The 23,929-nt window shown below is 41.9% G+C and overlaps 1 protein-coding gene across 3 annotated transcripts in view; it reads left to right on the plus strand.

Moving 5' to 3' along the window:
• LOC139374939 (uncharacterized) overlaps nt 1-23,526 on the plus strand; it is a 44,584-nt gene extending 21,058 nt beyond the window's left edge. Inside the window, exons 3-6 of one of the 3 annotated variants that reach the window (XR_011627744.1) lie at nt 78-586; nt 11,469-11,522; nt 12,785-13,750; nt 22,031-23,526. Coding sequence is in view for 2 of the 3 variants with exons in the window: in XM_071116196.1 (XP_070972297.1) it covers nt 78-586; nt 11,469-11,522; nt 22,031-22,156 (689 nt within the window). In the remaining variant the exon portion in view is untranslated. The remainder of the gene's footprint in view (nt 1-77; nt 587-11,468; nt 11,523-12,784; nt 13,751-22,030) is intronic. The other 2 variants (XM_071116196.1, XM_071116197.1) reach the window with 2 other exon arrangements.
• Nucleotides 23,527-23,929: the final 403 nt, after the last annotated feature.

The raw sequence follows: 23,929 nt of genomic DNA on the forward strand, positions 1-23,929 counted from the left end.
GTATAGAAGAAGACAATAAGCTTGTTGGTATTTCTGCCTCTTCAACTTTGACCTATACTCTTGGTTGCCCCCCTCAGAGAGGCGGCGGAACGGCGGCCTCACCCCTCTGGCCACCAGCCAACAGCACAACCAGGGTCCCCTCTCCCCGGCATGCCTCTGTCGCCTACGCCTCCTTCTAGACCCAACTCTGGACCACCACTCTTCCGAAGAAGAGCTGGAGCGAATCAGCCGCGGCGTTGGAGCTGGCAAGAAGTGGATTCTGCACCATCACCATGTCGAGCACCACAGCAGTGCCTCCAGCGACGAGGAGGTGCGGGACCTGTTCGGCTGTGGTCCGGTGGTGGCGGCCTTGGAGCCTGGGACTTGCCTGGAGGCCTCCCCCAGCCCAGTGCTCTTTAGCTCCAGCCTGCCTCGCAGCCTCAAGACCCCGCACCCCATTCGGCTCCAGTTCCAGGTGGTGCAGCCTGCTGCCAGGCCCATTATCTTGACCCACTTTGACCAGTCAGCGGTTCCCTATACGAAGCACAGGCACAGCTACGGGGGAGAGGTTGGGAGGCCGAGTCTGGACCTGGAGAAAATGCAACAGGTTAGTGTTTCTATGCAGTGTCCACAATTCTTAAATAGCAATCGTTTGTATTGCGTTGTTCATTCTCCAATCAGCCTAGTATTCTGTGGTTTGGATAGAATCTCACATAAGTATTTGGCAATCATAGAATCACATAGCTGGGTCATGCTATGCATAGTGCCTTTTGGCTAGTGTAATTTAAATTAAGAATTGTTTTTATATAAAAGTGAAAGGGTTGATTTCATCTTAAATTGGCATGTTGTATGGAAAACAGGGAAGGGAGATTGAATGCAGTCTTCACAACAATGTTTGAACTGTTTAAGAACATTGGTGGCCTATATATTAATGGGTAACAGGGTTAATGTGTTATGTTCAGTTTTCCACCACAAAACACCAGACAATTACTAAAAAGAGTAGAACCAGGGCCTCCGGGGTGGCGCAGCGGTCTGCATTGCAGTGTATCGCAGCTGCCCCCGCGACTGGGAGACCCATGAGGGGTGCCAGGGGTAGCCTAGTGATTAGAGCCGAAAGGTTACTCGATCGAATCCCCGAGCTGACAAGGTAAAATTCTGTCGTTCTGCCCCTGAACAATGCACTGTTCTTAGGCCATCATTGTAAATAAGGGTTTGTTCTAAACTGACTTACCTGGTTAAATAAAGGTTAAATAAAATAAAAACGAGGCAGCGCACAATTGGCCCAGCGTCGTCCGGGTCAGGGGAAGGTTTGGCCTGCCGGGATGTCAGTGTCCCATCGCGCTCTAGCGACTTCTGTGGCGGGCCGGGCGCATGCATACTGACACAGTCGCCAGGTTTACAATGTTTCCTCTGGCTGGCATCCGGGTTAAGTGAGCAGTGTGTCAAGAAGCAGTGCGGCTTGGCGGGTCGTTTTCCAGAGGACGCATGGCTCTAGTCCCATCACTGTAACTCCGGTACAAGACTATAACTACCAATTGGGGAGAAAAGGGGTAAAAAGTGATATATGCATGTATATGTGTGTGCGTGTATGTATGTGTGTGTATATATATATATATATATATATATATATATATATATATATATATATATATATATATATATATACAGTGTATATATATATATACAGTGTATATATATATACATACACACACACACACACATATACATACATATATCACTTTTTACCCCTTTATACTACTCAAAAACATAAAGGGAACACTAAAATAACACATCTGAATGAATGAAATATTCTTATTAAATACTTTTTTTCTTTACATAGTTGAATGTGCTGACAACAAAATCACACAAAAATGATCAATGGAAATCAAATTTATCAACCCATGGAGGTCTGGATTTGGAGTCACACTCAAAATTTAAGTGGAAAACCATACTACAGGCTGATCCAACTTTGATGTAATGTCCTTAAAACAAGTCAAAATGAGGCTCAGTAGTGTGTGTGGCCTCCACGTGCCTGTATATGACCTCCCTACAACGCCTGGGCATGCTCCTGATGAAGTGGCAGATGGTGTGTACACACACACAGTTGAAGTCGGAAGTTTACATACACTTAGGTTGGAGTCATTAAAACTAGTTTTTCCAACCACCACAAATTTCTTGTTAACAAACTATAGTTTTGGCAAGTTGGTTAGGACATCTACTTTGTGTATGTCACAAGTCATTTTTCCAACAATTGTCTACAGACCGATTATTTCACTGTATCACAATTCCAGTGGGTCAGAAGTTTACATACACTAAGTTGACTGTGCCTTTTTACACAGCTTTGAATATTCCAGAAAATTATGTCATGGCTTTAGAAGCTTCTGTTAGGCTAATTTACATCATTTGAGTCAATTGAAGGTGTACCTGTGGATGTTTTTCAAGGCCTACCTTCAAACTCAATGCCTCTTTCCTTGACATTATGGGAAAATCGAAATAAATCAGTCAAGAACTCAGAAAACAAAATATAGACCTCCACAAGTCTGATTCATCCTTGGGAACAATTTCCAAACGCCTGAAGGTACCACGTTCATCTGTACAAACAATAGTACGCAACTATAAACACCATGGGACCACGCAGCAGTCATACCGCTCAGGAAGGAGACGCGTTCTGTCTCCTAGAAATGAACGTTCTTTGGTGCAAAAAGTGCAAATCAATCCCAGAACAACAGCAAAGGATCTTGTGAAGATGCTGGAGGAAACAGATACAAAAGTATACATACCTACAGTAATACGAGTTCTATATCGACATAACCTGAAAGGAAGAAGCCACTGCTCCAAAACCGCCTTAAAAAAGACAGACTACGGTCAGAAACTGCACATGGGGACAAAGATTGTACTTTTGGTAGAAATGTCCTCTGGTCTGATGAAACAAAAATAGAACTGTTTGGCCGTAATGACCGTCGTTATGTTTGGAGGAATAAGGAGGAGGCTTGCAAGCCGAAGAACACCATCCCAACCGTGAAGCACAGGGGTGGCAGCATCATGTTGTGGGGGTGCTTTGCTGCAGGAGGGACTGATGCACTTCACAAAATAGATGGCAACATGAAGGAAAATTATGTGGATATATTGAAGCAACATCTCAAGACATCAGTCAGGAAGTTAACGCTTGGTCGCAAATGGGTCTTCCAAATAGATAATGACCCCAAGCATACTTCCAAATTTATGGCAAAATGGCTTAAGGACAACAAAGTCAAGGTATTGGAGTGGCCATCACAAAGCCCTGACCTCAATCCTATAGAAAATTTGTGGGCAGAACTGAAAAAGTGTGTGCGAGCAAGGAGGCCTTCAAACCTGACTCAGTTACACCAGTTCTGTCAGGAGGAATGGGCCAAAATTCACCCAACTTATTGTGGGAAGCTTGTGGAAGGCTTCCTGATACGTTTGACCCAAGTTAAACTATTTTAAGGCAGTGTTATCAAATACACTCAATTAGTATGTAAACTTCTGATCCACTTGGAATGTGATGAAAGAAATAAAAGCAGAAAAAAATAAGTCTCTCTTCTACTATTCTGACATTTCACATTTTTTAAATAATGTGGTGATCCTAACTGACCTGAAACAGGGACTTTTTACTAGAATTAAATGTCAGGAATTGTGAAACTGAGTTTAAATGTTTTTGGCTAAGGTGTATGTAAACTTCCAACTTCAACTGTATATAAAAAGTCGAACCAGCTCACCTGCTTGACTATTAGATGTTCAATGTTTCTTTTAAATAAAAATAAATAATTTTACCATGTTGAAATGGAAGTTCAGTTCATATTACAGGGTTGACCTTAAACCTGAGGGACTAAATGTAAATTAATCACATTAAGTAAGTACAATTGAGAATATCTTTCCCAAAGCAACAAAATAACTAGAGCTTTAAAATGGTGCAAATCTTGGGGTTAAATCTTCACCGGAAGTTGGACGAACATGTCGTGGGATATTCCAAAAAGGGGGATTTGAGAAAGAAATACAGTTATTGACATGTAAACACACTGCTATTTGAATATTTAACATGGTTTACTTTAGTTGGAGTCAGAGTGTAGGTTATCCAACTGTTAAATTAAGTGCTTTATCAAAACTTACACACAATGTTTGAGGGACATAAAAGGCACTCGTGGAGCAACCCATTTCCCTTTGGAATTTGTATATATTTATTATTTTGGTATGCTAGTTTTCAATGCGAATTGAGGCCTCGAGCAATTAGCCATGCTAACTACAGCTCTCTTTTTACTCCCAAAAAGTTAGGTATAAAACCTATTGTGGATTGCCATCTGTTCCCTGTAGACTACATCCAATCTTATAAAACAAACAGAAAAGTATCATATTTGGATGGACTAACCATTTAAGGTTCATCGAAGGGGCATTCTTTATCTATGTTCTCCAATGATGCCATGTTTCAACTCTTGTTTGGGTATGTAGTCTGTGGACCACACCACAGATCTTCCAAGATGACTAAAGTGTATTGTTTTATATTTTTCTCATCCATATCTGTTATGGGTTCAAGTAAAGCATTACCTAAATTTAACTAATGGGTTTTCACGAAGGACAATTGACCAAGAAAGTTGTGTGAGTATGTTATTTCACTCAAACTGTATTAAGGACACTGAATAACTAGGCTTTACTTTAGGGTAGCCTTGTACCACTAGCCAGACTGTAGACTATGCTTCATTACATTGAGTTTGGGATTAGGTAAAGGGACACAATAGCGTTGCTCTCCTGCACACACACACCCACACAATCCATTGCCCGGCGCTTGCCACCTCGGTGGTCCGGAGAGATGAGGGAGGCACGGACGGCAGATGTCTGCCCTCGTTTCTCACAAAAGCCAGCAAGGCAGAAGGAGAGGATTAAATAAACAACAGAAAACGACAATGACTAATGAGTCACAGAGAAGCTGGTCCAGTGATCGTTAAAATCCAATAGCCACATTGACTATGATATTGGAAGTGTGTGTATGCGTCTGTGTGTAGGGGAGGATTTGAGGGGTCCATATGTCCATGGGTGTTTTTGGAACAAGGGAACAGATGAGAGACAGTGGGCAGTAGTGACAGGGGCTAGGGGAAATAAAAGGAAAGGATGAGGTTATGTGTTTCTGTCTGATCGGCATCTGAGTGTGTGTCTGTGTGTGTTTTACATATTTATGTGTGTATGTGAGCTCAGTCAAGGGGAATGGGAGATGCTGGAGGGAAAACAATAGGGGGGTCTTCAGAGGTAGCTGCCAGACAATACTCTCCCATTAACCCTTTTCTGGGCAACTCCAAGTGTGTGTCCCTATGGACCCTGGTCAGAAGTAAGTACTGTATAGGGAATGGGGTGCCATTTGGGATGCGTTCTTGGAGTCTCCAAATTATCAATCTAAATAAATGTCTAGACTTCTCCATCCTTCATATCAAATGTTATCTACCTCTGTTTTGCTTCTTTCATGTCTGAACTGTCTAAAAAGTATTTTCCTGCATCTCAACCTTTCTCTTTTCTTTCTCACAAACTATTTTAGTGGACAGCACTTTCTCTCCATTAAAAGAACCTAGAGTACATTTTGCAACTATGTTTCCCGAAATTTGCCACCTCGAGCCCCCCACTCCCACTAGAGCCCCCCACTCCCACTATGCTACAATTCTGTACCAAATCAAGGATATTGTAGTCACTTTGCCGACAGATGGAGTTAAACACTGTTAGCACAACTCTTTAAAGGAAAGTAATAGTATTGCCAGCGCACGGTGCTAGGACATACCATGAATCCAAACACCTCAACAACGACTAATAGTAGTAGCACCTTTGCAATAGGCTGCTAAAATAAAAGGAGAAGCAAGTGAATAAAATCAGCATACAACATAAGTATGACATAATGTACAGTCATTTACCTGACAACGTAAAAATCTGTCGTTCTGCCCCTGAACAAGGCAGTTAACCCACTGTTCCTAGGCCGTCATTGTAAATAAGAATTTGTTTTTAAAACTTGTTTGGGGATAGGGGGCAGTATTTTCACTTTGGATGAATTGCGTGCCCATAGTGAACTGCATCCTACTCTGTCCTAGATTGCTAATATATGCATATTATTATTACTATTGGATAGAAAACACTCTGAAGTTTCTAAAACTGTTTGAATTATGTCTGTGAGTATAACAGAACTCATAGGGCAGGCAATCTTCCAAACAAGAAGTGAAATTCTGAATGTGGGTCAAATTTGACGTCATCGCCCCTTCCTTTCCCAACAAGAGATGGATCTGGTAGCACTTCCTACGCCTTCCACTAGATGTCCTCATTCAGTAGACCGTGGAATGTAGCTTCTGGTGTGAACTTTGACCGAATGGGAGGGGAAATAGTCACGGTCTTGGTAGAATGCAATTTCCCTGTGGCGCATTTCTCTGTGGGTGCCACCGTCGTTCCATTTGGCTGCAGATGAAAACGTATGATCCGGTTGGAACGTTATTGGATATATATGAAAATAACATCCTGAAGATTGATTCTCTACTTAGTTTGACCAGTTTATTCGACCTGGAATATATATTTTTGAAGTTTTCGTGCGAGTTGTCCTGGACCAGCGTCAGCTTTTGGGCACTTGAGCTGAAAGTGCTAGCAAATGCAGCTAATTGGACATTATGGAACAAAACAACGATTTATTGTGGAACTAGGACTCCTTGCACTGCATTCTGATGAAAGATCATCAAAGGTAAGGGAATATTTATGATGTAATTTCGTATTTCTGTTGACTCCAACATGGCAGAGAAATACTTTTACGTCTGAGCGCTGTCTCAGATTATTGCATGGCAGGCTTTTTTCGTAACGTTTTTAAAAAATCTGACACAGCGGTTGCATTAAGAACCAGTGTATCTTTAATTATATGTAGAACATGTATCTTTAGTCAAAGTTTATGATGAGTATTTCTGTTATCTGGCGTAGCTTTCTATAATTCCTCCGGATATTTTGGAGGCATTTCTGAACATGGCGTCAATGTAAACCGAGATTTGTGGATATAAATATGCATATTATCGAACAAAACATAAATGTATTGTATAACATGTCATATGTGTGTCATCTGATGAAGATTTTCAAAAGGTTAGTGATTCATTTTATCTCTAATCCTGCTTTTGTGACTCTATCTTTGGCTGGAAAAAATGGCTGTGTTTTTCCTTTGGTGGTGGTCTAAAAAAATATATGATGTGTTTTCGCTGTAAAACATTTTTAAAAATCGGACATGATGGGTAGATGAACAAGATGTTTATCTTTCATTTGCTGTATTGGACTTGTTAATGTGTGAAAGTTAAATATTTCTAAATAATATTTTTGAATTCCCTGCGCCACCTTTTCAGCTGAATGGGGGGGTGGAGTTCCCCTCGGGGATCGGCTTGCCATGACTTAACTGACTTGCATAGTTAAAGGTTAAATTAAAAAAAAATCTTTGTAATATTCTTAAACGGGTCAAAAGGGTCACACAGCTGTTTATCTCTACTACTAATCCACCGTGCTCACGGTAATCCGAACCCAATTGCTCAGATGTGGCACGACCCATTGTCTGTAGGGAACGATTGTCAAAGCAAACAGTTTGTGGCAGATGTCTTTTTTACCTGGCTGGTCACAAATTATTGGTCTGTCAGATATGCATTAAGTTCATAACTGTGCGCCTCGAGAAAAATATCAGAATTTCCTTTATGGTCCTCAAATGACAGAGATGCATATACGGTTTCAGGGATGATACAGAGCACATTTAAGAGCTATTAATCACCAAACTTTCAACTACTAAACACACTGTACAAACGTTGTTGGGCATGTGAGGTCCATACAGTACCTTGCAAAAGTATTCATCCCCCTTGGCGTTTTTCCTATTTTTTGCATTACAACCTGTAATTTAAATAGATTTTTATTTGGATTTCATGTAATGGACATACACAAAATAGTCCAAATTGATGAAGTGAAATGAAAAAAATAACGTGTGCACATGTATTCACCCACTTGGCTATGAAGCCCCTAAATAAGATCTGGTGCAACCAATTACCTTCAGAAGTCACATAATTAGTTACATTGCACACAGGTGGACTTTATTGAAGTGTCACATGATCTCAGTGTATATACAGTGCCTTGCGAAAGTATTCGGCCCCCTTGAACTTTGCGACCTTTTGCCACATTTCAGGCTTCAAACATAAAGATATAAAACTGTATTTTTTTGTGAAGAATCAACAACAAGTGGGACACAATCATGAAGTGAAACGACATTTATTGGATATTTCAAACTTTTTTAACAAATCAAAAACTGAAAAATTGGGCGTGCAAAATTATTCAGCCCCCTTAAGTTAATACTTTGTAGCGCCACCTTTTGCTGCGATTACAGCTGTAAGTCGCTTGGGGTATTTCTCTATCAGTTTTGCACATCGAGAGACTGACATGTTTTCCCATTCCTCCTTGCAAAACAGCTCGAGCTCAGTGAGGTTGGATGGAGAGCATTTGTGAACAGCAGTTTTCAGTTCTTTCCACAGATTCTCGATTGGATTCAGGTCTGGACTTTGACTTGGCCATTCTAACACCTGGATATGTTTATTTTTGAACCATTCCATTGTAGATTTTGCTTTATGTTTTGGATCATTGTCTTTTTGGAAGACAAATCTCCGTCCCAGTCTCAAGTCTTTTGCAGACACCATCAGGTTTTCTTCCAGAATGGTCCTGTATTTGGCTCCATCCATCTTCCCATCAATTTTAACCATCTTCCCTGTCCCTGCTGAAGAAAAGCAGGCCCAAACCATGATGCTGCCACCACCATGTTTGACAGTGGGGATGGTGTGTTCAGCTGTGTTGCTTTTACGCCAAACATAACGTTTTGCATTGTTGCCAAAAAGTTCAATTTTGGTTTCATCTGACCAGAGCACCTTCTTCCACATGTTTGGTGTCTCCCAGGTGTCTTGTGGCAAACATTAAACGACACTTTTTATGGATATCTTTAAGAAATGTCTTTCTTCTTGCCACTCTTCCATAAAGGCCAGATTTGTGCAATATACGACTGATTGTTGTCCTATGGACAGAGTCTCCCACCTCAGCTGTAGATCTCTGCAGTTCATCCAGAGTGATCATGGGCCTCTTGGCTGCATCTCTGATCAGTCTTCTCCTTGTATGAGCTGAAAGTTTAGAGGGACGGCCAGGTCTTGGTAGATTTGCAGTGGTCTGATACTCCTTCCATTTCAATATTATCGCTTGCACAGTGCTCCTTGGGATGTTTAAAGCTTGGGAAATCTTTTTGTATCCAAATCCGGCTTTAAACTTCTTCACAACAGTATCTCGGACCTGCCTGGTGTGTTCCTTGTTCTTCATGATGCTCTCTGCGCTTTTAACGGACCTCTGAGACTATCACAGTGCAGGTGCATTTATACGAAGACTTGATTACACACAGATGGATTGTATTTATCATCATTAGTCATTTAGGTCAACATTGGATCATTCAGAGATCCTCACTGAACTTCTGGAGAGAGTTTGCAGCACTGAAAGTAAAGGGGCTGAATAATTTTGCACGCCCAATTTTTCAGTTTTTGATTTGTTAAAAAGGTTTGAAATATCCAATAAATGTCGTTCCACTTCATGATTGTGTCCCACTTGTTGTTGATTCTTCACAAAAAAATACAGTTTTATATCTTTATGTTTGAAGCCTGAAATGTGGCAAAAGGTCGCAAAGTTCAAGGGGGCCGAATACTTTCGCAAGGCACTGTATACACCTGTTTCAAAAGACCCCAAAATCTGTAACACCACTAAGCAAAAGGCACCACCAAGCAAGCAGCACCATGAAGACCAAGGAGCTCTCCAAACAGGTCAGGGACAAAGTTGTGGAGAAGTACAGATCAGGGTTGGGTTATAAATAAATATCCAAAATGTTGAACATCCCACGGAGCACCATTAAATCCATTATTTAAAAATTGAAAGATTACGGCACCACAACAAACTTGCCAAGAAAGGGCCGCCCACCAAAACTCACGGACCAGGCAAGGAGGGTATTAATCAGAGAGGCAACAAAGAGATCAAAGATAATCCTGAAGGAGCTGCAAAGCTCCACAGCGGAGGTTGGAGTATCTGTCCATAGGACCACTTTAAGCCGAACACTCCACGGAGCTGGGCTTTACAGAAGAGTGGCCATACAAAAGCCATTGCTTAAAAAAAATAAGCAAACACATTTGGTGTGCTCCAAAAGGCATGTGAGAGACTCCCCAAACATATGGAAGAAGGTACTCTGGTCAGATGAGACAAATGTTTGCTTTTTGGCCATCAAGGAAAATGTCTGGCACAAACCCAACACCTCATCACCCCGAAAATACCATCTCCACAGTGAAGCATGGTGGTGGCGGCATCATGCTGTGGGATGTTTTTCATCAGCAGGGACTGGGAAACTGGTCAGAATTTAAGAAATGATGGATGGTGCTAAATACAGGGAAGTTCTTGAGTTTGTCTTCCAGAGATTTGAGACTGGGACGGAGGATTATCTTCCAGCAGGACAATGACCCTAAGCATACTACTAAAGCAACACTCGAGTGGTGTAAGGGAAAACATTTAAATGTCTTGGAATGGCCTAGTCAGAGCCCAGACCTCAATCCAATTGAGAACCTGCGGTATGACAAAGATTGCTGTACACCAGCGGGACCCATCCGATTTGAAGGAGCTGGAGCAGTTTTGCCTTGAAGAATGAGCAAAAATCAGAGTGGCTAGATGTGCCAAGAGACTTGCAGCTGTAATTGCTGCAAAAGGTGGCTCTACAAAGTATTGACTTTGGGGGTGTTGAATAGTTATGCACGCTCAAGTTCTGTTTTTTTGTCTTATTTATTGTTTGTCTCACAATAAAAAAATATATGTTGCAGTGGTAGGCATGTTTAAATGAAATGAAATGTAAAATGTGATTCCAGTTGAAAGGCAACAAAATAGGAAACATGCAAACCACTGTACCAAATCTCCCTCCCTCCACAACAGCAGGAGACTTGCGTTTACATTCTAACTTTGACTGGGAAGTAGTCTTTGACAGGATATTATAAGCTTTTATAAGCTGCCTTGTTTGGTTTAGCAGCAGCTGCACTTCCGTCACTTTCTTAATTTAATAATTCTTAATTGACTCACAGTGGTCAGTTGCTGTGACATCATCAAATGGATTTACCTCTAATTGTCAATGAAACCCATTGGCTGCTCTCGACAGAATACAGTGGCTTGCGAAAGTATTCACCCCCTTGGCATTTTTCCTACTTGGAAAAACGGCTGTGGGGGTGAATACTTTTGCAAGGCACTGTAAACTGCCCTCGAAATATGCAGTTTAAGCTGCATTCTTTGTATGAAATGGGGTATACAAATCAATTAATTATTTATTGTAATTATTATTCAGGTGTGTTTTGAAATGTTTCAGTAAGACATGGGACAGAATGCTGAGGGATAAAGTTGGTTTAAAGAGGGATGTTTGCTGATAATTGTTTCTCATTTCTTCCCCTCAGAAAATGCTCCATAAAAAGAACTGTGGTGGGAAAACACAGGCCATAAAGATTCAGGTGAGTTTAGATGAATCTTCTGGTCCCCACAAGGATAGTAAAATTTGGGCTCCCGAGTGGCGCAGTGGTCTAAGGCAGTGCATCGCCGTGCTAGAGGCGTCACTACAGACCCTGGTTCAATTCCAGGCTGTATAACAATCGGCCATGATTGGGAGTCCCATAAGGGCTAGTGCACAATTGGTCGTTGTAAATAAGAATTTGTTCTTATTTTTTGTTAAATATAGGATATAAAAAATTCAAACACAAACACACGGAGTCCTTATCCTTTCAAACCAAGCGATAATACCCAGTCAAGCTGGCCGTGGCCATTAAAGTCGCGATAAGACTGAGAGATCATACAGCCCCGTGAACAAGTCTGTCTCGCTACACTGTTGATGCCCCTCCAAATGCATGCTGGGATAGAATCTGACACCAGTGTCATGTAAAAAATACTCCATGTGAAGGCTTATTATTGTGAACATTTTTACACTTATGATTGCCTGTGATTGTGACATGAAAGTGTGAAAAAGCTCATGGCTTGAGAATTCTCACTGGTCAATTGCTTCTGCTTCATCTTGTTGCTTAGGTGGATAACATCAGTGCCTGATTGAAATTGACATTTAACTTGAATAAATAAGAAATGATCACTTTTTAAATATATTATTGATTATTTTGCTATTCTGTCGGGGCTGGCTAGCTAGCTAGCGTCGGGTAACTTTAGCAACTGGTCAGAATGGTGCGAGTTTATGCGTTAGCATAGCGATTTAGCCACAAACCTGTTACCTAGTTGTGAAAACTGTGTAGATGGCTGAGCTCGTAGCAGTGCCACTGCACTTGTGCGGATCGCTCTCCTCTCACCCACATCTCCACTACAGTCACTTTGATTTGACATTGTTCAAATATGTTATTTTGATAACCAAATGTATTGATCTAGCCAGTTGCCATTCTGTCCATAATATTATATACCAGCTCGCTGTTTGCATGACCTCAACTAGCCCTGACGTTCCTTATGCAGTCAAGAGTATGTGACCGCAACCCACCGTCTTTCAGACTTAACAGTAGTCTACCATGGTTTTTATACAAATAAAAACATTTGTGGTAAAGCCAAGTAATCATCTATCAACCATTGAGGTATATAGCTTGCTATGGATCAACACTACGATGATTGCCATGGTAGTACAATTTCACCAAAATCATCTGTTAAAGTCCTCTCATTTTATGTTACAAATGACCTTTACTGGCGTAATGTGGAACTGAAGACTCAACTTTGTTGTTTTTTCCAGGTTTGTCTCGATAATGCCATGGAGAAAACAAGACCTTCCTTGGTGTCCTTTGTTAGTCCATGCTTAATTAGTAGGTTGATTTTATTTCAGGTTATGAGGAACACATTACAGGCTATCTGGAAGAAAACTATTCATCCTGGCAGGTATCAGACCAAAAGCAAAAATGTACATGAACATTTCCCATGTCTCATAATGATCTGCTGTCTAATAGCTGTTATTGATGACACTAGATAAGTCAAAGATTCTTGCTGCCTAGGCAAAAAAAACTGTCTAGCTATAACAACAGCCCACCCCAATACAATGTGTCATGCTTTTACTGTTACACTTACCCACTGGACCAGCTTAATGTTAGGTTAATGACAGCAAACAACAACACTGAAATATGTGACCGTTTTTTATTTAAAGGGTGGTGGGGGAGGAAGAGAATACATTCCCCAATTTAACACAAAACAATAACAACAAAGCCAAAAGACATGAATAATACAATTCAAAAGTTTTTTTAAATTTACATCTGCTTTCCTTATGTCTTCAAACAAATTATTAAATCCCTCTGCTCATACTAAGACATATTAGTCAGGCTTGAAGCCATGACTTCCAAGAAATGTGTAAAACTCCAACTTAGTATTGCTTGTGAAGAATATCAGGAAAAACTAACATAATCCGTTTTTAAACCTAGATATTACTAATACAAGCAAGAGGTAGAATGTGGTGAGACCATGTGGTGAACAAAAAACTGAAAATGCGATCGTAAAGGAGGCAAAAGTATGATGAAAGTAATGACACAGTGAGGATGAATGAAGTGAATGACCAGGGATGCAGCAAGGACACTTAACGCCCAGGAGAGGCAGAGCGGTTGGGCACAGGATCAGGCTGCTCCTCCGAATGGACTGTGGGGTGGTCTGAGAAGAGGACAAGACCTAACGCTGCCAGAGCTTGTGCACGCTAGGACAAACAACGATGCAAACAGTGAGTGGTATTCTAACATAATTACGTTTAAACACAACTAATGAAAGTAAATTGCAGGGATGGGATCAGGGCAACATTGGAAATTATGGAAAATATTCCCTTTTTAGGGATAAGTCCATTTCAGCTATGTATTTACCCTACAATTTAGTGGGCTTCCACTTTATCTAAGATACGACTAATTAAATTGGCTATTATCATGAGGTATGAAATCATGTCAGCTGTATTGAAAGTACTGAAACTTGTCTGCCACACCTGATTGAAAAGAGCGGGGCAAATGTCAGCTCGCCACACCTTTGCCAGCGTCCCTGGCTTCTACACTATTTTGCTATCTACAGTGGTGCTGCCCTGTCAACAACCCCTCTCCAAAAATTATGTCTCCAGTTGTTTACATTTTACCATTTGTGAAGCACACCCATGCATATTCAATATGATGCACCCTGTGTGGCTTACCTTGACTTCCTCCTTGAAGTCATGGTGATGAGGGGATCCACAAGAGACAAAGCTAGAAATAGGAATGGAAAAGAATGCATGAATACCCAATGATGAAAAACCCATGGTAATGAGTCCCATTATTGACCAAGCTGATTTACTGTTTACTAGGAGTGAACAGGGAAACAGTATAGAATTTAATACGTTCCTTGGGACGCCAGTCATTTTATATTTTTGTACAATTCCACCAGAAGTACAACTGAGGTATATTCAGTGACATCTCAGATGAAATGTACAGGTATTGAGTATAGTTTCCAAACTGGGTTCTTTTGAACGAAAGAATGAGGGTTGAAGGCAAGTGCTAATGGCTACCTTGGTCTTTCCATAGAAAGGTCCTTTGGAGGAAGAATGTGAGGCATATCACTTATCTAAACCAGTGTTTCTTATGTAGCCCAGCGGTTAGAGCGTTGGGCCAGTAACTGAAAGGTCGCTGGTTCAAAAACACGACAAGGTTAAAAAACATCTGTCTGTGCCCTTGAGCAAGGCACTTAACCCTAATTTGCTCCAGGGGTGCTGTACTACTATGGCTGACCCTGTAAAGCATCACATTTCACTGCACCTACTGTATCTGGTGTATGTACAAAAACAAATAAACTGTCCCTGGGGACATTTTAGTTTTTGGCCTGGCACTACACAGCTGACACAAATTATCAACTTATTATGGTTAGAACGTTGGGCCAGTAACCGAAAGGTTGCTGGATCGAATCCCAGAGCTAACAAGGTAAAATAAATCTGTCGTTCTGCCCCTGAGAAAGGCAGTTAACCCACTGTTCCCCGGAAGACGTGAATGACGATTATGGCAGCCTTGGATTCAGAGGGGTTGGGTTAATTGCAGAAGACTCATTCAGTTGTACAACTGACTAGTTTTCCCCTTTTCCCATTATCAAGCTTTGATGATTTCAAACAGGTGTGCAGCGCTAAATTAAAAACAAATGTGCACCCCTTTGGGTCCCCAGGAACAGGGTTAAGAAACACTGATCTAAATATTCTTGACAGGTTCTACAGATGGGTGTTTACCTTCTGGGTATCTCTGCCTGTCGCACCTCTAACTTATGTCAGCTACAGGATAAACAAAAAAAATGGGTAGAGTTTAAGACATGCAACTTTTTCATGAGACATGCTACATGTATAATGGCAATATGAAGAACAATAGGTTTGGCAGTGCTGACAAAGATTGGGGCAGAGCGATTCCCCTTGCTGCCCTAAAAGCAAGGAACAGGGATTTGAATTTCATGCACACTGCCGATGGGAGCCAGCGAAGGGAGTTTTACACAGTTAGCTAGGGGTTGTTGTTATCTGTGACAGAGCCTTGGAGCAGGCAGCCTTTCCAGGCAGGAAGAGCAGCTTCTCTTGTCAATGTTGAGCTTGACGTGGTAGGCTAACATCCAATCTGCTAGACATGCAGAGTTGGTTGTCTTTTCATCTGGAGGGAGGACAGAGAGACACAATAAGGGTAACTCAGTGTAACTTCGTGTGATTGGTAGAGTCTCAACACTTATGTCCGGTCCCAAATCGCTTCCTACCCCTCCCCTTGGCCCTAACCATTTGTTTCTGTAGCTCTGTAAGGTGTGAGATCCATAATTGCAGTGCTTATAGCCTACCTGCCAAGACCCTACAGATCTGCAAACATCGAGGGGATAGGACCAAGGGGGAGAGAGTGATTTAGGACTGGTGGAGGGAGCATTTTAGGAATGGCTTTACATTGACACAGTACCTAGCTGCTAGTTGGTAGATGCAACGATGATATTTAGCTGACCAGCAATCCAAGGCATTGTGTAGGGTTTCTGGAGGTGTATTAGCTGGCTATAAGCCTAAAAAGTGTCTTCATTTTAGGAAATCTCCCACTGACAACTATGACTAGCTAGGATCATTATATTAGCATAGCTAACATTTAATTAATGAAATAAGCATTACTAGCAAGCTAGGTGAAAGTTGTTTATACTTTGTCTGAAAAAGAGCTTTACATTTGTTCATTTAGCTAAACAAGCAAGATACAACTGCACACCTGAGAACAAGCCAAATCGACCAGCTGACAACTTATTACGCTAGCTCGCTAATTCAAGAGGGAGGGAGGGTGAGACGAGACATCCAAACTAGCGCAGCCATCTACACAGGAGTGTTCACAACAAGCTAACAGGCTTGCAGCAATCGCAATGTTAACACACAAATGGCTAAATCTCGCCATTCCACCCAGTTGCTAAAGTTACCCGACAAGTGTCGGTGTAATTTTGTTATAAGTGTGAAAAAGATCACAGTCAATCATAATCATTGATTGTGAGCTATTTCACGCTGTGAGCTTTTTAAATGTTAACCGGCACTGGTTTCTATGACCCTCTGCTACAGCCACTATGTCTACTCTAACAAGAAAGCAGAAACTCTATATTAAACAGCAAGCAATTATCCTTTCATCACAGCTTAAAACTTACAATTGACTTCCCTTTAGGTCCGAAATTACTATATACTGTCATCACTGGGCATTGTTTATTTCTGAACCAAGGGTTTGTGACACTAGTTAAAGGATATTATATTGCAATGGCTCAGCGAATATATACACTAGCTCTAAAAATTATCTCAGTGCTGAGACCACTCTAGGGTGTTTTTGGAGCGCCCATGTGTCACCAGCAGGGTAAGTGTGTGTGGGCCACGGGTTGTGTAAGTGGTGGGGGGAGGCAGGCTAGGCAGCTCGAGTTGAGTCAATGGCACCTGGGCATTTTGGCACAAACCAGCACAGTCCAGAAGGATGCATAGAGTGTGGCGGGAAAGTGACTGGATTCTCTGTGTGGATTGCAAACACACGTTTATGACACACCATTAGTGTCAGCACAGACACACTCGGGTTACAATTCTGCACTCATAGGCTAACCCTTTCTATGTGGTTGAACGCTACTTTCGCTGTGTCTAAGCTCTGACTGAAATAAATAAATGAGGCTCATCTTTCAAAGTGGTAGAAGAAGAGGAGAGATGGAGGAGTGTCTGTGGTTACCCTGTGGTGTATCACCAGGGATGAAGTCACTTTCCATTTTTAGCCCGACGGGCTGCTCTGTGTTGTTGTTCATGATCTCCTCCTCTCATTGTTCTTTTTGTTGTTAATGATGACTCTTGGTAATGGTTATTTTCCAGACACAGCATTTTCTAGTACAGTATAGATCTTTGGAGCGATTTTGGGGATGCACGATGCTTTCTTTCTCTCTCCACCTCTTGTTACTTATGTTCTTCCTCTTCACCACTCTCTCTCACCCTCCCTCCTCCCTGTGCTCGCTCTCCTTGCTACTCTCCCCTTTAACTCCCCCTGCACGTCTCTTCTCCCTTTCTCCCTGCCTCTGTCTTTCTCTCTTGCTCTTTCGCCCTCCTTTTTTCTCCATTAACCTAATTCTCTCTCTCTTTCCTGGCATGGAACCAGGAGAGACACTAGATTTCAGGATGCTGTGTATCCCTGGAAATAATAAGAATTAATGTAAACAAAACATGTCTTGTCCCAAAAAAGTGGTCTCTTGGCAAAACTTACCCCAGGTATGGGGTCAGTATAGGGACAGGGTAAGTTGAGCAGTCTTGAGATAACTGGGTGATGGTAGGTAAAAGGTTTTGTTCGTGGCAGAGGAGGCTGGTGGGAGGAACCATTACAACGGGCCCGTTCTATAGCTCCTCCCACCAGTCTCCTCTGATTCATGGAATGGGGGTGTGGTATATTGTATATCTTAAATGTATTCCTTCATGCAGATATAGATCTCTGTTGAGACGTACCCTTCATTTCTTGACCAGTTGTCTGGGACAGGGATATGCCAATTCATAGCAGCCTCAAATGCAGAGATGTTGCCTAAGTCCATGAAACTGGTTCGTGTGATTCTTAATATGTTTAGCAAGCTCAGACTCCATGTCATCAGAGCCTCTCTTTTGCACAGGTACAGTGCATTCGGAAAGTATTCAGACCCCTTGACTTTTTTCCACATTTTGTTACGTTTACAGCCTTATTCTAAAATGAGGAAAAAAATTATTTCATGCAATCTACACACAATACCACATTAAGTGAAAATGGGTTAAGATTTTTTATTTACTATTACATTTTTTTTTTTTAAGTATTCAGACCCCTTACTATGAGACTCGAAATTAAGCTCAGGTGCATCCTGTTTCGATTGATTGTCCTTGATGTTTCTGCAACTTGATTGGAGTCCACCTGTGGTAAATTCAATTGATTGCCATGATTTGAAAGGCACACACACCTGTCTATATAAGGTCCCACAGTTGACCGTTCAAGTCAGAGCAAAAACCAAGACATGAGGTCGAAGGAATTGTCTGTAGAACTCCGTGACAGGATTGTGTCCATTCACAGATCTGAGGAAGAGTACCTTCTGCCGCATTGAAGGTCCCCAAGAACATAGTGGCCTCCAAAGAAGTTTAGAACCACCAAGACTCTTCCTAGAGCTGGCAGCCCGGCCAAACTGAGCAATCGGGGGAGGACGGCCGGTGAGGTGACCAAGAACCTGATGGTCACTCTGACCGAGCCAGAGTTCTTCTGTGGAGATGGGAGAACCTTCCAAAAGGACTACCTACCATCTCTGCAGCACCCCACCAATCAAGCCTTTATGATAGTGGCCAGACGGAAGCCACTCCTCAGTAAAAAGCACATGACAGCCCGCTTGGAGTTTGCCAAACTAAAGACTCTCAGACCATGAGAAACAAGATTGTCTGGTTTGATGAAACCAAGATTGATCTCTTTGGCCTGAATGCCAAACATCACGTCTGGAGGAAACCTGGCACCATCCCTACGGTGAAGCATGGTGTTGGCAGCATCATGCAGTGGGGATGTTTTTGAGCTGCAGGGACTGGGAGACTAGTCATGATCGAGGGAAAGATGAACCAGAGATGCTTGATGAAAATCTACTCAGGACCTCAGACTGGGGCGATGGTTCACCTTCTCTGGAGAAACCTGAAAATAGCTGTGCAGCAACATTGCCCATCCAACCTGAGAGAGCTTGAGAGGATCTGCAGAGAAGAATGGGAGAAACTCCCCAAATACAGGTGTGCCAAGCTTGAAGCGTCATACCCAAGAAGACTCGAGACTGTTTTCGCTGCCAAAGGTACTTCAACAGTCCTGAATAAAGGGTCTAAAAACCTATTTTTGCTTTGTCATTATGGGGTATTATGTGTAGATTGTTTTTGTCCATTTTAGAATGAGACTGCAACATATCAAAATGTGGAAAAAGTCCAGGGGTCAGAATACTTTCCGGATGCACTGTACATGTTAATTTTATTTTTTGTCAATGTACCTCGTCAGTATCATTTTTTCATCCCTTGCTGCTGCTCAAATGGACTCTCAAGAACCTCAAGGGGAGCTAGACCCATGATTGTTTTACGTTTCAATAAGCCAGCAGCATACCACCCTGCATACCACTGCTGGCTTGCTTCTGATACTAAGCAGGGTTGGTTCTGGTCAGTTCCTGGATAGGAGACCAGATGCTGCTGGAAGTGGTGTTGGAGGGCCAGTAGGAGGCACTCTTTCCTCTGGTCTAAAAAAATATATATATCCCATTGCCCCAGGGCAGTGATTGGGGACACTGCCCTGTGTAGGGTGCCATCTTTTGGATGGGATGTTAAACGAGTGTCCTGACTCTCTGAGGTCATTAAAGATCCCATGGCACTTATCGTAAGAGTAACCCCGGTGTCCTGGCTAAATACCCAATCTGGCCCTCAAACCATCAGTCACCTAATAATCCCCAGTTTACAATTGCCTAATTTAATCCCCCTCCTCTCCCCTGTAACTATTCCCCAGGATGTTGCTGCAAATGAGAACGTGTTGTCAGTCTACTTACCTGCTAAAATAACGGATAAATAAAATAAAATACGGGGCATGATGTAACAATTGTCTGTAACATAAAAATCTTGAGTTCAAATGCATGAGCTATTGCAAAAATACTATGCATATTATCACAAAAACTGATTTATGTAATCATTTGTATTGGGTCAACTTACCCCCAGGCAAACAATTTGACTATTAGCCGACACAACTACAACGATGCACTTTCATGCTAGGTTTAGGACTTCATTTTGAAGCTTGTCAAGACACCAACTGATGAACAAAACAATCTTACAACGATCTACTTTGGTTTAGACTTCTGACTTTGTGAAAGTCTGTTTTTTGGACAACTTGTTTACCACTTTTTCCATGTGGTTTCTTCCTTCAGACTCCATTTTGTTTATGCTTTCCTAGTAACAAGGGTTGGCTTAACTAACCCTTCATCTCAATTTACCCCACTCTCCCCTACTCCTGAAACTTCAACTCTGGGGTGGGAGAGAGTAGGAGGAGGTGGAGAGAGCTCTTTCTCAGGGATGTAGCCGCCAAGAGCAGTGTCTGGTTTCAGCCCCTGAAGAGGAGGTGGAAGAGAGAGGGGGGGATTGTGAGTGGAAGAGCAAGTTCGAGACAGAGGGATGCAGAGCTGGATGAAAGACTCCTGTTAAGAGGCGTGAGACTGGCAGCACCTCAATGTGTCCATTTAAAGTTAGCGTTATCGTCCTAGCTGGCAGTATTAGTGTGCTTTGATCCAGGCTCAGGTCAGGATACGGGAGTGAAGAGGAGACAAATTACATCTTATTAGAGCTGCTGGTCAGAAAAACTTACCCAAAGGAATTGTAGAGCAGAGCTTTGTTTAACTTTTAATGCACTTTACACTTGATGTGGAAGTCAGCACATTACAGTAACAGCATGTACAGTATATTGAGGTGATGGAGAAGGCAGAGAAATATGATACTGAAGGGATGTTTCGTGGGGTGGAGAAATGGGTTCAGGTTGAGAGAGGGATTAAAAGAGAGGCAGGAGGATGATGAAATGATAGAATGAATCGCACAAACCCCAGACTCTCTCATTTTACTCTGTTTGCCCTCTATCCACGGAGGCCAGTTCCTGATTACAGTGTGTGGGGCCTTGTGATACTGTAGGTCAATCTTTCACCCTAGAACTTCCACTACCCCCCTGAGTAGGCCGGAGAAAGTGCTGCCTCACTGCCAAATGACACAAAGCAATTTCCTGTCGAGGGGAAAACGACTTGGGCTAATTTTAGACATACCCTGCAGTCCTTCACAACAGAGAAGAGTGAGAGTCCTGCCCAGGGCTCTGTACAGTATGCAGTGGAAGAGTGTTATGTCACTAGCCCTGTTATGAATATAAAGTCTCACTGAAAATGTAGAAATGAAATATCATACTTTTCCATTCAGTTCTCTTCCTGCATGTCTGTGGTTTTGGTTACATTTGTCATTCACTTGCAGAAATATCAGATATACTTAACAGGAATGTTTCAGTTCTTGGCGTCACTATTCAAAGTCACTAAAGTAATTGTTCTAAGCTCAGTTGAAGCAGAATTTAGTGAGAAATTGAGTTTCAATTATTGCTTTATGTACCCTATCTGCAGTTATTCTGGATGCAATGGAATGATTACCAAAGTCGTTCCAGGGTATCTCCGTGGCATAGGGACAACTCGGTGTAAATGGTTGCCTTAGTTTCTACCCCATCCAGACTAGTTGAATGAAAGGGCTCCATCCCATAAATAGTTATCTTCTGCCTACTGTGAATCTTAGCTCTTTAAAGAGGGCACCAGCTAGCATCAAATTAGCCTCTAACTCTGACCTAGCTACAGTAGGGGTGGCTGACCAGTATATTACCACTAACTAATGCCTAGGGAAGCAGGGTAAGCCCTGCTCTTTCCATCTACCCAGAATCATAGAGGATTAAAAAACAGATTAGCCAAAACACTAACTATTCCTTCCTTTGGTTAACCATACTGTCTCTTTTTCTGTCCACAGAACTTGACTGGCACTCGCCCTCTACCCAGGTATGCCTACGATCCCTCCATTTTTGCCTTCCGGTCCCTCAGCACGGTCCCTCCTTGCAGTCCACTGACTCCGTCCGAAGACCGCCCATGTGTGTGAGGGGATAACGCCAACAGACCCCCCACACACTTATTGACCATATAGGAGACCCCCAGACTATAACTTGTCTCAGCTTTGAAGATGAGACTGTGCTAAATAATGAGTAATAATGACCGATAGGATAATTTGACAAAGCCAATGTTTGAAAGGTCAATATTGTACTCTCAGGTAATCCCACTCTGTCAAGTCATGCTCTTGCTCGGACAACTGCTCAACAAACACAAGCATCTAATACACCAAGAATGGGGTGATCTTAACCCTGATATTGAATGATGATGTGAGACATGCAGATTGTATGTACTGGGGAATGATAAGTCTGCAATAGAAGTCTCTTTGAAAATACACCGCTTCACTCAAGCTCTTAGTTCCAAGGACACTTCAGATATTTCATACATTAACAGCTGTCTTTTGGATGTCTGTTCAGAAAATGGACTTCACTATCAAATATATTTTCAAAGGACAACACAAGCATTGGAAAGCGTTCAGACTACTCCGATACAGTTCTCTTGTGAATATAAAATGCATCTTGATGACAATCAAGGGTCAATCAAACTCAAGACAGGTTCATTGTCTAGACTGGAAAAAGCTCATTAGGACCACTCATTAACAGAGGGGTTCTTGATACATTGCAAGCTGTACACTGCACAATACATGTAGAGTCGATTTCTTTGTGTGTATCAACCAGTTAGAGGGAAACTGGCCTGACAATCTGTCCTAATACACATGAATAGGTTGTGGTGACAGAGGGCATCCCTGACACATGCAGTCATTTGAAAGTAAAGTAGATGTCTGTCTGCATTACTATTTTGTGGATGTTATTTGAATTGTCCAGGTAATAAGCTACTACGGCATGTATGATCGTAGTTTGCGTTAACCTTAAAACACTTAAAACATTTTTTTTTGCTTCAACCTGTCTGAGTTTGATTTTCACTGTAGAGGAAAACCATTGTCCTCTTTTCCTGCATGCATTTCACTGTGCTGAGGTGTAGAAAAGAACAGTATGTAAGCATTTAAGGGAAGTATAAGAAATCTACTAGAATGACATGAGATTTCTAACCCATACCTTCTTTTCTTGTATGAGACAACCAACATTATGCTTCTGAATGACATTCCTGATGGATTGAATGTAAAACTGAAAGTAGTCAACTGTAGAGTCGTTATGCTAGGGTAATCAGAGGACAGATATGAAAAACCTTTTCTCAAGTGACATGACAACCTATTTATGCATATGAATGTATACCGTGATGGACATGTTGAGATCAAAACAGTGTTGTCACCGTAACCAAGCTCTTCTAAAGTGACTGCTGTGATGTTTCTGTGTCCCTCGCATTACTTCTGAACAAATAAACGCCCTGTGGCCTCTTGATTCTTAGGAGTGATTTTTATTTTTACATTTCTACATTTGCGTCAATATACAATATACAGTGCATTTGGAAATTATTTAGACTCCTTCCCATTTTCCACATTGTTACAGCTGTTTTCTAAAATGCATTCAAAATGTTCCCTCATCTACACACAATACACCATAATGACAAAGCAAAAATAACCCTACGATCGCTGACAGTGCTCCTCTGTGTAGATGGGAGAACCTTGCAGAAGGACAACCATCTCTGCAACACCCCACCAATAAGGCCTTTATGGACTGGTCCATTTTTATCCCTATGGTGAAGCATGGTGGTGGCAGCGTCATGCTGTGGGGAGACTAGTCAGGAACGAAGGAAAGATGAACGGAGAAATATACAGAGAGACCCTTGATGAAAACCTGCTCAGGAC

Source organism: Oncorhynchus clarkii, chromosome 19 (assembly GCF_045791955.1).
Source record: "Oncorhynchus clarkii lewisi isolate Uvic-CL-2024 chromosome 19, UVic_Ocla_1.0, whole genome shotgun sequence".
In the NCBI taxonomy this organism is placed as follows: domain Eukaryota; kingdom Metazoa; phylum Chordata; class Actinopteri; order Salmoniformes; family Salmonidae; genus Oncorhynchus; species Oncorhynchus clarkii.